General features: G+C 40.4%; 1 protein-coding gene and 1 pseudogene across 1 annotated transcript; both read right to left on the reverse strand.

Moving 5' to 3' along the window:
• Nucleotides 1–2: 2 nt before the first annotated feature.
• LOC108875964 (multidrug and toxin extrusion protein 1) lies at nucleotides 3–5412 on the reverse strand. The gene is made up of 17 exons (XM_018665204.2): nucleotides 5237–5412; nucleotides 4786–4887; nucleotides 4541–4609; nucleotides 4299–4447; nucleotides 2884–2926; nucleotides 2707–2751; nucleotides 2452–2549; nucleotides 2260–2357; nucleotides 1998–2111; nucleotides 1841–1908; nucleotides 1552–1660; nucleotides 1403–1478; nucleotides 1236–1305; nucleotides 934–1066; nucleotides 730–824; nucleotides 477–584; nucleotides 3–284 (listed from the first exon to the last, which is right to left on the reverse strand). The coding sequence occupies exons 1-17, from the start codon at nucleotides 5402–5404 to the stop codon at nucleotides 12–14; spliced, it is 1818 nt and encodes a 605-aa protein (XP_018520720.1). The 5' UTR covers nucleotides 5405–5412; the 3' UTR covers nucleotides 3–11.
• Nucleotides 5413–5741: 329 nt separating this feature from the next.
• On the reverse strand, nucleotides 5742–13948 carry LOC108875965 (multidrug and toxin extrusion protein 1-like; annotated as a pseudogene).

The raw sequence follows: 13948 nt of genomic DNA on the forward strand, positions 1-13948 counted from the left end.
CAATCTGACTCTTAATTTGGGATCAGCACAGTGGAGAAAATTTGATCAGGAGTGTATGTAGTATTGATCCAATCCATAGTATGGTTAGCCTCTGAAGGTGGGGTCTCTGGCAATGGCACAAGGAAGTGCACACTTGCTCCCACAGCCAGAAGTCCAACAGCCGCAAACATAGTGAGGCCTCGCCTGAGGATCAGCTGGGTGGTGGAGAGACGACCTCCCCTCATCTGCTGCACCACATTTCCATCATGGCACTCAATTCTCACAGGCGTGTAGTCATCCACTGACTGGGAAAAAGTATCACATCCCCCATTACTATATTTTGTTTAATGATATGGAAAGCAACCGCAGTGAAACTCAAAGGATAGCCAAAACTTAAAGACAAAATATAAGAGTCAACTGATAACAAGAGGAAACAAGGTATGAGAAATCATTTTGATTCACTGTTGCTAGTTTTGATAGTTTAGCAGGCCACTTACGTTCCCATTACTCGCTGTCTGGTTAGCAGTGTCGTGACCAGCAGTGTATGACAGAGCAGCTGAGCTCTGCAATGTCATGTGAGTGTTTTTCTGAGCTCGTTTCACAGCCTGCAAAACAAGCAGAATATGAGCTAATTTCCAATTACTTGTATCTTTCCAGTGGCATATACAGTAGCTTTTTAAAGCACAATTTGTCACAGTAATTGACTCTGTAGCAATTCAAGTTCAAACTCAGAGGCCCTGCAGAGCATACCTCCTCTGTCATTCTCTCCCAGTTCAGCTTGAAGATGACAGTTATGTAGAAGGTGGACTGTAAAACGACACAAATGAGCAGTCCCAGCCAAAAACCTGTGGAGAAAAGGACCAATTAGTCAGTTATGTGCGCAGCAGGCTTCATTTTTTAAAAGTAAAATAAAAAAAAATTAACATTTGTTGGAAGGTCACTTCATGCAATTACCTAAAACTCTCAGCTTTGCAACAAACATTAAAGTAACACTGAGTGAAAGTCCTATGCAGTAGTATCCGATGAGATTAGCCACAGCTGGTATCTTCTGTTTGCCCGTGCCCAAAAAGATGCCAGTGCACACACACTAGGATGTAAAGAGACAAATCTCTAATTATTATGCAGTCTCACTTCACTGGCCTCCATGTGGTAATGTCTGGATAGATAAACATATTATATTTGACTTAATTTACATGCTTTTCATGGCAAAATGCAAATATATTTGTTGTGCTAACAAGAAAAACAGAAAGACTCACCACAAGACCATCGAAGAACTGAAGGAAACAGTAGGCATTCATCAAGTGCGAGACCAAACCTATGATCTTCCTGGAATAAGGGTTTATAATTAAGATCTATTTATCTGTAGCACTACAACTTGAACAATGACAGTTAGCTAAATATGAGTGCAGCTGTGGAGACTCACTCATCAGATGTGAAGATGAAGCCAATCACTGTTTTAGTAGAGCCAAGCACCACGCCTTCAACAACCGCAATGCTACCTGTAAAATAGGAGGTGTTAAAATATATCAAACAGTGGAGAAAAATAAAATAACAGAAACATATCTAACTCACCTGCGAGACTGAGGGATACCTTGCTCGTAAGGATCGCCCTGGCACTGTCTCCTGCACCAAGGGCATTTCCCACTCGGGCACATGCTGCAGCTTGAACACCAAGAGGGAACTATGGATTCATCATTTTAGAAAAAGTATTTAAAAAAGAGTTTGCTCCTGAGAGTTTTCACAAGTGAACTGAATTTGACCCAAGGTAAACAAACCTTGAGTTGAAACATGTTTGTAGAAAAGTTTTAAAGCAAGAGTGTAGCGCTCTAACTATAGTAACAGTGGTAGTAGTAGTTAGTACCATGTAGGTTATGAATGCCACCATTATCACAGCATGTTGAGCTGCCAGGTCATCTTCACTCAGCATTCCTGATCATCAGAGACAAGGAGGAAATCACAGTCATGACTCAAAGTTAATGAAATCAAATGGTTCAGTGAAAACAAATGACTTGGATTACCTGCAAAGAATCCCCCAAACTCATAAACCCACCACTCAAAGCACTTCATTAGTGTACTGGGAATGGCTAGTTTCATGTAGGAGCCCCACTCCTGAAGTGATTCTACAGACCAGCCTGCAGGGGGAGAGGCAACACTTTTACATTTATTTACAGAAAAAAATGTAGAGAGAAAAACCTTGGCTGGCTTTTTGGACAATGAACAAAGTTGTCCATGAGATCATGAGGTCGCAGCAAATATCTACTAAATATAACTGTCCCTCACCTCCCCATGTTTTCACATGGAGCCTCTTCCACCAAATGTAAACAAACAGAGAAGCACAGATGTAAATCTGAGACAGAGTATTGGCTGCTGCAGATCCACTGTAAGACACAGACACAGATGCAGCGATATCAGTGTGTGCAACAGTTTTATTCAGATTTAAAATGTTATACTGAAATGTCTGAGTACACCTACCTAACTCCCAGATCCAGCCAGTAAAGAAAGATGTAGTTTGTCACCACATTTGCTATGTTTGCCATGGCAGCAGTGTACATCTGAGGCAGTATTATACCCTGAATATACAAACAACAGACAATGTGTCTACCACCACTTATACCTCTCCTATGAGAAATAAAATTATATTCAATCCAATTTGCAATATTTTTATTCCCTGAAATAAGATGACACAGAACGGGATCAACACAGAATTGGTTAAGAACAGCAATGTACCTGGTTCTGCAGGTAAGACACCTGAAGGTGATGTAGAAACATGGCCTGCACAGAGAGATTTTAATAAAGTGTTTATATGTAAGTGTTTAACACAGTACGTTGCACAGAAAACTGCAAAATGATCACTGAAAAAGAGTCGAATCGTTGCATAAAGGTTAGAGAAAAGTCAAGACTCACCGGTACAGCAGGAAGGAAGGCTGTAATATACAGCTGGGCTATTCTGAAATCAATAGTATTTAGTTCAAAGACAAGCAAGTGATTATCAGTTTAAGGTAATATACAGTGTTTAGCATCAGTAGTTTAATCTCATTTATTTTCATTGCCATTCAGAAGCAGGGAAGTATAAAACATTTCTTAACTTCTTTTACTGTCAAGTTAAAGTTGCATTAATCACTGGTTTTTTAAATCAAAATTTAACAAAATGCCTATAATTAATGTGAATTTATTTGTAATAGAGAACTCAAAAAGCATTGTAACTAAACTCTGCAGCCCTACAGAGTTGTTTTAGTCTTTTTAGCTTTTTGTTACAACCCTCACATTAGCTGCTCTTGTCAACCATGTACCCTTCAGTAGCAGCAACAGGCAGCTAATATCCACATCTGAACCCCCTGTGCTCTACTTGCAGAGAAACAAACACCTAACAAAGTTAGCGAGTAGTTGCTGAAGTTGAATATCTAGTAAGTTAAAGACTCAAGTCCATTGAATGTCTAACTTAAGTCCTGTGACCAGAAACATCAACAGTTGGGTTGGTAGTGTTGCTTTGTGTCTGCAACATTTGTAAGTTTGCAAGTTAGCCCGAACTAGTTTATAATTAATGAGGGCTATTCCCAAGGCGGTTCATGAAATAGTTGAGAAATTGTATCTATTAATTCCTGTACATGGACATGAATTTTCTCCATGGCACTAAGTGCAACTTTCAAACTCACATATATCAGTTGGAAATTATTATTATTTTTAAATGAATGGCAGATGTACTAGTACCAGGGATCAGGGGTCACATCCATAGTTCTATCTGTGGTCAGGTTTAGGCAACAAAACAACTTTGATTAAAGATTGTGGGTTTGTTTCTATTTAATTAAACATGTTGTGTTACTGAGGACATTTTCTGTTTTTAACCAGACCACAATCTTTCACTAACGTTAACCATGAGCATAGCCATAAATAAGTTAAATATTGCTGTCGTCACTAAAAGTCAATATTTTACTGTCACAAAGAAAATGAAAAATTCCTGTCCATGTACATAAATCAAGGTATTCGTGACTATTTCATGATCTGCTGTGAGACTGGTGTTTTAAGGGCAGTGTTTCTGTCAGAGTTATTTCACCCCCTAGTGGCCAAAATCTAATAATGCAGCTTTAAAGACACATATTGACTTTACACAATTCATAGAGGACATTTAGTCATTAAATACAGATGCTGTATTTATTGACAAAACTCTTGAGTGAGTCTGTGGGCACCAAATCTGATTCTAAAGCAATGATGTTTGTTAAAGTCAAGAAGATGGTGTTCTGACAGATTACCATTCAAACTTGCCCACATCACAGGTTGTGGTTGCAGTAGTTTTACATGCAAGTTTTGGTGTTGTTACTTACCTGGTCACCTCAGGGTCCTGACCCAAGCATAATAGAATGGCCTGGGCATTAATGAGCAGACCCCAGCATGGCAGACAGAACAACAGCAGGATAATGATGCCCCGCTGAAGGATCACTCCCACCCGCAGCAGGTTCTTCCCACCAAATGTCTGCACAACATAATTAACATTTCAGAAAGGAGTAGGGGGTCAATAAGAACATTCCAGTGTATTATATAATCTTATCAAAAGGGTTTTCTAGACCTGGGACACAAGAGTATCGCATGCCAGCCCCAGACCGTACCCTGTTGCTGCAGTGGTGACATTAATGGTCTGAAATGAAGATAAAATATAATTAAAAGGGTTTGACATACACTAGCAATCATTAGGTTTCTGAGAGAATTGTATAAGGTTAGTCCATAGTGGGAATATTTCATTTTTCCTCCACCAATTCTCATTTTGTTATGATAGCCTCCACACAACTGTGATACATACAGATGACCACTTACAGCAGAAGCTAATCCATAGCCAGCCATAACTTCATTTCCCAGACGTCCACAGAACATTGTAACCACAAATGGAAGCAGGTAATTGAGAATTCGAGAGAGCAGCTGGAAAGACAAAACATCCATAGTGGTGCATGATGGAAGTACCAGCTCACAGATTGTAAAATACAGTAAACACAACTTGCAATTAATTACTATGGTATTCCAGACTATGTCTTGGGAATGAGCTAGCACACTGCCATCACTTTGGCAGGTTTCAGCCACTGTTCAGCCAGTTTTAGTTCTATTCTGCTTCTAAGTCTCAGATATGATCGTCTGTTTTCCTGACATCTTAACCTTTTCTTTGGCAAAGAAAATCTGTCATCAATCTTGTTTAAATCAGCTTTTCAGCCATGGCAGCCTCAGTCCACACAGCGTCGTACAGACAGAACACAGTATTTAAACCAATTCTTACCAGAGGCCCTGTCATCCTCAGGATGTGGTACAATTCCTCTCTGTGGGCCAAGGGAACCCTGTGGCGCACCCACCTGCAGCAGAAAAGCTTGTCACTGGATCCCTCCATGTCTATGGCACAAGATGCCAATGCAGGACCTTCTGCTGAAGTGTCCGTCTTTTCTCTCATGTACTTATCTCAGTTGCTCTCCAGGATGTTGGAAAATGATTAAATCTTGCTGCGGTCACAGCTTCCCTGGAACTAAGCCAAGGCCAGCTGAAACAACGGAGGTTGTGAGAGAAAGACAAGAAAAGGAGCAGCAATCACAACAAAGGCTAGGATGAGGGACTTGGAAGCAAGGCAGTTTTGATTTGAGCAGTTAAATGTGCAAAAAATAATTCATTATCTCCAGTTCCTCTAATTCTTCTGGAAGAACATTATCAGGTTTTTCCATCGCTACAAAGATAAAACATTTGTAGAATGGTAGACCAGATTATAGAGATTGTTGGAGACAGTTTAGCCCCTTTGAACCCTTTCATTTTTATTAGCTAGAAATAGTAACAGAAATTAAAGCTGTGTTGAATGGGCTCTCACACTCCACGACCGTTGGGGGACTGGCAGCAACTGGGTTAAATCAGGTCGTACGACATGGTTCTGAAACTGAATGAGCAAAAAATCACAGACTGTGCCCATCAGTTGCATATTTGTATCATGCATGAAGGCAAGTCCTGTTTATTCTCCATAGAAATATGTCTTTTTAACATGACCTGATTTCTTTTTCTTCCTTTTTCCACATATTGTTTTTTCTTGTAAGTGTCGTCTAGTGAGGTTACATTTCAGTTTTTTATACAAATTCAAAGGCATGTTTCAACCCCAAAAACATATTTACTTTTTTAATTCAATAAAAAAGAAATTCTATTCACATGTCAACAAACAGCATTATTTCCTCTGTCCTAAGACTGGAGATGAGTTTTGAATTAGTCAAATATTCTCACACTTGAAGCAACATTATGTAACTATTTCACCTTAAAATAACAGCTTAAAAATCATTTTGATGGTACACTGAACTGTAATAGGGATGGTGCCTCCGTCATTCCCACCCCAAACACCTGTTCTTGCACTATGTAACTTCTCATGCGAGAAGTGTATAACTAAGTGATAGTCAGTGGCTCAAACTGCTGTTATCAGGCCTAGCAAGTTCAAGTGTAGTGCCAAACTATAGATCAATTAGAAGTCACTAATAAGCTGCACCTGCACTTCTGGTTTCAAGAGTCAGGGATCATGAGGAATATACACTGTTTGCCTGTGTTTCATTCAGTGCAGTCAGAGCTTCAGTCAAGCTATTGATAGGCTTTGTTTCTGTACATAAAATCCTCTTAACCACTTGAACTCAGAGCCCAATGGGATTTAATGTGTCAGCGTCCAGTACTTGCTCGCCACTTGCAGCTGCAGAGACCACTGTTAAACAGCAAAAGTTATGTAGCATCGCTTTAAAGCACTAAAGAGCCAGTAAAATAACTTCATTACAGATAAATATGACATAGATATCAATGAGAAAAAAGAGAAACGAATGAAATGTATGATCAAACAACAAATTATTCTCCTAAAGTAAAAATATTGCTGTTATTATATTCACTTTTCAGCCAATATGTCACAGTTTAGCATTGAGGTACTCAAAGATAATGAGTCCCTGAGAGGCTTTATGACATTGACCACAAGCCGTGATTTCATTATCGAGATTCTCAAGGTTACGCTGACTCTTCAATTGGGACCAACACAGTGGTGAAAATTTGATCAGGAGTGTATGTAGTATTGATCCAGTCCATAGTATGGTTAGCCTCTGAAGGTGGGGTCTCTGGCAATGGCACAAGGAAGTGCACACTTGCTCCCACAGCCAGAAGTCCAACAGCCGCAAACATAGTGAGGCCTCGCCTGAGGATCAGCTGGGTGGTGGAGAGACGACCTTCCTTCATCTGCTGCACCACATGTCCACTTTGTGTCTCACTGTTCCCATCATGGCACTCAGTTCTCACAGGTGTGTAGCCATCCACTGACTGGAAAGAAAAAATAGCACATGTCCAATTAACTTTATTTTGTCAGACCATATAGACAGCAAGCGCAATTGCACTTAAAAGGAAAGTTGTTAGATATTTGGTGTCTTTGACTTAAGTGTCCAGAAAACAAACTTGAAGAGTTCATTGATGAAAGTGTGAAACAAGACATGAAATGCCATTTAGGTTGTTAGTGTTCTGAATAACAGGCGCTTACGTTCCCATTACTTGCAGTCTGGCCAGCAGTGTTGTTACCCAGATTCTGTGACAGAGCAGCTGGACTTGATAATGTCGTGTGTGTCTTTTTCTGAGCTCGTTTCACAGCCTGCAAAACAAGCAGATATGAAAACTTAACTGCCAATTTCTGCTTAAGCATACATTTAATAAAAAGCTATTGAAATTTATCCCAGCAACCCGGACATGTAGAAATAAAACAGTTTCTGTCATCAAGTCCACACAGCTGAGGCCCTGCGTGATCCTGATTGTTAGATTATCCACATACTTCTTCTGTCATCCTCTTCCAGTTCAGCTTGAAGATGACAATGATGTAGAAGGTGGATTGTAAAACGACACAAATGAGCAGCCCCAGCCAAAAACCTGTGGAGAAAAGTACAAATTAGTCGGTCAAGGGCACAGCAGGCTTCACTTATAATAACCTGCTCTTACTATGCAGTTTCGAATGTCTCTAGAAACAAAATACCTAAAACTCTCAGCTTTGCGACGAACATTAAAGTAACACTGAGTGAAAGTCCTATGCAGTAGTATCCGATGAGATTAGCCACAGCTGGTATCTTCTGTTTGCCAGTGCCCAAGAAGATGCCAGTGCACACACACTAGGATGGGAGGAAAAATGTCACATTTCACATATATATATATATACATGACTTGCTTTTGGCATGGTACTGTAAATACATTCTGTTCCAAACACAATACGAGCTGGTCAACTCACCACAAGACCATCAAAGAGCTGAAGGAAACAGTAAGCATTCATCAAATGGGAGACCAAACCTATAATCTTCCTGAAATGATAATCAAGATTGTTCCTTTGTGTGTAGCACTTGCAACAACTACAGTGTGCATTTGGTGAAATGTGTGTGTAGCTTACTCACTCATCAGAGGTGAAGATGAAGCCAATCACCGTTTTAGTAGAACCAAGCACAATACCTTCAACAACTGCAAAGCTACCTGTAAAACAGGAGGTGTTAAAATATATCAAATAGAAGGAAAATATCAAATGCTGATTTTTTAACACAGGCTACAATGACAAAATATGTTTCTAACTGACCTGCGAGAGCAAGCGACATCTTGCTGGTGAGAATGGCCCTGGCAGTGTCTCCTGCCCCAAGGGCGTTACCCACACGGGCACATGCTGCAGCTTGAATACCAAGAGGGAACTATAGATTCATCATTTTGGGGGGGGAAAAAAGCATTTAAAAAAAGAACATTGTCTTGCAAAAGAGCTTGTTCCTGGGAGTGTTCAGGAGCGACACCGCAGCTATAATTTGTGGGAGTTAAATTTAAATCTGAGAAATATTCAGAGAACACGCCTTAAGTGAGAATGTGTGTGTTTTGATCTGCAGTCATTACACAGTACCATGTAGGTTATGAATGCCACCATTATCACAGCGATGTTGAGCTGCCAGCTCATCTTCACTCAGCATTCCTGATCATCAGAGACAAGGAGGAAATCACAGTCATGATTTAAAACTTGTATCACATGCTAACAAGGTAAAGACAGTATGAAATAACATTAGTAAATATATGTCTGTGAGAATGGACTGCCAGTAATGTAAAAACATATATGGAATATGACTCAAAGTTAATGAAATCAAATGGTTCAGTGAAAACAAATGACTTGGATTACCTGCAAAGAATCCCCCAAACTCATAAACCCACCACTCAAAACATGTCATTAGTGTACTGGGAATGGCCAGTTTCATGTAGGAGCCCCACTCCTGCAGTGATTCCACAGACCAGCCTGCAGGGGGAGAGAGAAACACATTTATGTAGTCTCAAAAAAAAAAGATGGGGGATGAACAGTGCTACATGTAAGCAAAGTGTGACCATGAATATTAAATCCCTCACCTCCCCATGTGTTCACATGGAGCCTCTTCCACCAAATGTAAGAAAAGAGAAAAGCACAGATGTAAACCTGAGACAGAGTATTGGCTGCTGCAGATCCACTGTAAGACACAGACACAGATGCATTGATATCAGTGTGTGGAACAGTTTTATTCAGATTTAAAATGTTATACTGAAATGTCTGAGTACACCTACCTAACTCCCAGATCCAGCCAGTAAAGAAAGATGTAGTTTGTCACCACGTTTGCTATGTTTGCCATGGCAGCAGTGTACATCTGAGGCAGTATTATACCCTGAATATACAAACACAGGATGACGCTATGAGTATCACTTATACCTTTCCCTCAAAAACCTAATTACATTAATTAAGAGAGCATAATTGGATTCTGTGTAATAAGAGAGAGAGAGAATATATGTACAGGACATCAGCGCACCTGGTTCTGCAGGTAAGACACCTGAAGTTGATGTAGAAACATGAACTAAAAGACAAAGATGGATGAAAGCTGTTAACATTAAGGTTTGAGGGAAAGTAGTTTTTCTGTACATCACTAAAGATGTATTGATGTTGCACCTGAAGGTGAGAGAAAAGTCACAACTCACTGGCACTGCAGGAAGGAAGGCTGTAATATACAGCTGCGCGACTCTGAAATCAAGAAGCTGCATTCAGACCCAGTGAAAGGTAAGGAAAGAATTGTTTAAGATAATATACACAGTTCAATGTCATCAGTTCAAGCTCATTTATTTCCACTGTTACGCAAAATTGTATTCATAGTAGAAAGTGTTATTGTATACGGACTTAATGACCGTAAAAAAGTATGTTAAACTGGTGGTGTGATACTACATTGAATAATACAGGAGAAGTGAGAGAGTGTGACTACTTTCCCATAGTGGTAGCAACTTCACATACAATTGGTAAAGGTCATTTGACCAATACATGGAATATAGACTGGGTGTTTATGCTGAATCTGTTCAGTGAGTCTGTGGGCACCAGATCTGTTTTAAAGCAGAGACAGATTTACATTCAGGTTTTGGTGGTGCTGTTAGTTACCTGGCCACCTCAGGGTCCTGGCCCAGGCATAACAGGATGGCCTCTGAGTTAATGAGCAGACCCCAGCAGGGCAGACAGAACAACAGCAGGATGATGATTCCCCGCTGGAGGATCACTCCCACCCGCAGCAGGTTCTTTCCCACCAAATGTCTGCACAACAGCGCACAGACAATGTTAATCATTTTGTGAAAGAGAGTAATGAATGATTTGGAATCAGTGAAACTGAGGGTCAGGGCAAATGTGTAGGGTAACAGATTTTTCAGACCTGGGACACTAGAGTATCACATGCCAGCCCCAGACCACATCCTGTTGCTGCAGTAGTGACATTAATGGTCTGAAATGGATATGAAACATACTTAAATGAGTTCGACGTACACTTGAGGACTCTGATGTAAGCAACATTTCTGTGACTCATGAGAGTAAGTGTCCTATATATTCATTAAATCATCAGGCTTACGAGAGAATTGTAAAGGCTATGTGGGAGGGTGAGTTTATATTTGCAATATTTTGTTTTCAGTCCACCAGCTCCCTAGAAATTACATCTCCACCTGTCATTTTCTCACGTTCAGCCTCCTGCATAGCTGTGGAGCATACAGATGACCACTTACAGCAGAGGCTAATCCATAGCCAGCCATCACTTCATTTCCCAGACGCCCACAGAACATTGTAACCACAAATGGAAGCAGGTAATTGAGGATTCGAGAGAGCAGCTGGAAAGACAAACATCGACAACGGCATAGTTGATAAAGGCACCAGCTCACAGGTTGCAATTAATTAGCAGGGCTCTCTTTGCAAATGAGCTACCACACTGTCATCACTTTGGCAGGTTGTAGCCGCTGTGAAACTTTGCTTTAGGTTGACTGATTGCTGCTTCTAAAACAAACAAAACACTCTCATCAATCTTCCAGTGTATAAATCAGCTTATTGCAGGAGGACAACCTCAATTCACACAATCACGTGCAGACACAGCAGGGTATTTAAACAGTCCTTACCAGTGGCCCTGTCATCCTCAGGATGTGGTACAGTTCCTCTCTGTGGGCCAGGGGAACCTTGTTGCGCACCCACCTCCAGCAGAAAAGCCTGTCACTGGACCCCTCCATGCCTAATGCAGGTTTTTCCACCTCGAAGCCACTGTCCTTTCTGTCATGAGCTCGTCTCTGATGCTCTCCAGGGTCAGAATTTCACCACTGTTGTTGTAGTTAGTATTTCAACAACTAATAAGGTTACTAATTAATTCACTCGAGGTTAGTTTCATAAATTACATTTCAGGTTTGACACTGTGGGCAAAAGCTGTGACAAAAAAATTTCATTCTTAGTATGCTATGTTATAACATAGTGCAGAGTTCATATTATGAGTCACTATGTAATTTGAAGTCAGACATAAGTAGATGACAGAGTTGCACATACATGTCTTTTACAATTTAAAATTCAATTACAGTTAAAATGTAATTTTGCATTTGACTGCATCAACTGGGTGAATGATTATATGGCCAATAGCTGCCACTGTGGATTGCATGCTAAATAACCATAACCTGCCCTTGTTCTACCTCTGTGTTGTCAAATATGAAATGTGAACAGACAGAAGGTGTGAACTCATGATTATTCATGAACATCTTTTGCATTTTAATGACTGCACAGGTTTCCTTTGAAGAAGTGGAATCGGTTCAATCAGTCTCCATCATTTCAGGCAGACATGTTCATTTGGGAGTGTTAAACATTAACATGTCATGTGGTTCAGTGTCCTACTAGAGAGCAAGTAAAGGTTAACCAGTCACTGCTCTGGCAACATCTGAAATGAGATGCAGCCCTCTGCTGCTATAGGGCAGAGAAGCCATTCGGCTAGCCATCTGTAGCAGAGTGATAGAATGCATCAGTGCAAGTGAGCATCCTGTTTCATGGATTTAAAAAAAAAAAAACCATATCTTGATGTCAGTTGATTTAAAGTATTTTTGTCAGGCTTTCCAGGATAGATCTCCTTCAAAAATGATCTCAAGAAGATTACAGCACTAAGCTATAAGCAAATATGTGCTGTGGAAATTCTGCTTTGTCCTGATGCAGTATGTGTGTGGTGCATCCACGTTTTCCACTGGGAGGGAGCAGGAGTTTAATACACAAACATAAAAATTGTCTCCATAAACTCAAGCATGTCCCCCCTGATTGCTTCTCTCATTGAAAACCTGGCTAAAGGATGAAGCATTCCACTGAAAAAATCATGCATCGTATCCACTTTACAGACAGAGAGGACTATCACACACTCATACATTTTTCTTGCGTCATTGCCCACTTTGGAAAGCTGCACCGCCCCTCTTTCGTTTCTGAACCCCTCTATTCAACACTGTGAGAGCAAAATTGGTGATGTGGGTATGAGACTGAAAACACCGCAATTTTTCTCAACCAGCATGGATTCTTGTCAAAGTGATTTTACAATAGAAAAAAAAAACATATATTAATGTTTAACGCCATAATCAATAGTGAGTTTTCTCAGATATTGTGTGTGTTTCCTGTCACAGTACAAAGACAAACACTGTAAATAACCCCCATGTATGAATATGAGTTTTAGCCTCGTAACAGAATGGAAGCTGTGCAGCGTTTTTACCCACACTAGGACAGGATCACCTAACCCCAACACGATGAGGAGAATGAAATGGATGTGTGACTGAAAATGACATGTACAGTATATGTATCTGAGGATCATGCTTCTTAATGCATTAAAAAAACACAACATGGTTTTGCAAAAAATAAATGAGAGTGTCATGCTCAAAAAGTAGATGTACTGCATGAGACAGCAATAAAATCTAATTGTATGCACATAAAATTGGACAAGGGGGAGCTCATGTTCTATTCCTTTTGTACTAGTGCATATTTAAATTTTAATTTTTTGCCAGACAGGGACCGAAAGGGGAGCAGAAGAGAAACAGCTTGATAACACCTTGTTTGAATCAAACAGGGTTTGAAAGATGAACCAATGTGTGAACTGGGGCTGTAAAAGCGTCTCTGAGAACAAGGAAGGATGAGCGGAACATCGCATTTCTTTTCATTCGGCATGTCCCTCTTAGAGGCTTTCAGCCTCAGTTTGAGAGGCAATGAGCTCCCCTTAGTGTGACAACCCAAAGCCCTCTCGGCTTTATGTTGGCTAAATCAATCAGCCTGTTGGAATGAGTGCCAGGGATACCATGTGCTGCAGCGCCAGTGATTTGTATCTGTCACTTGTTATTTTCCCTAACACTGCTCTTGCTTTTGTGTTTGCTGAGTCCATCGGACAGCACCTCATATCTCTATCTCTGCCTCTGGTCTGTATCCTCTCTACCTCCTTTCCTCACTCTCTCTCTCTACTGTCCCTGCACATCTACACTTTTTTTATCAAGTACTCTTTTTCTTCTGTTTGTTGAATAAGGCACGGTCATTTTATCTTGATATGACATATTGTTCACTGATGCTCTCTGGGATGTCTGTGTCACCGAGCATACAAATTTCATCCAGCCTGCTCTGAAAACTATAACAGCTTATTATGCATGCAGCATCACAGGGTAAGTTTTTGCTTTCAGCACAAAT

The sequence above is a fragment of the Lates calcarifer genome, linkage group LG21, assembly GCF_001640805.2.
Source record: "Lates calcarifer isolate ASB-BC8 linkage group LG21, TLL_Latcal_v3, whole genome shotgun sequence".
Taxonomy (NCBI): Eukaryota; Metazoa; Chordata; class Actinopteri; family Centropomidae; genus Lates; species Lates calcarifer.

Excerpts from the sequence above, each read along its gene's own strand:
- LOC108875964 (XM_018665204.2), bottom strand. The coding sequence starts at position 5,404 with ATGAGAGAAAAGACGGACACTTCAGCAGAAGGTCCTGCATTGGCATCT. Across the intron at positions 4,448-4,540 it reads GCGATACTCTTGTGTCCCAG|ACATTTGGTGGGAAGAACCT; the intron begins GTCTAGAAAACC and ends TATGTTGTGCAG. Across the intron at positions 285-476 it reads AGACAGCGAGTAATGGGAAC|TCAGTGGATGACTACACGCC; the intron begins GTAAGTGGCCTG and ends ACTTTTTCCCAG.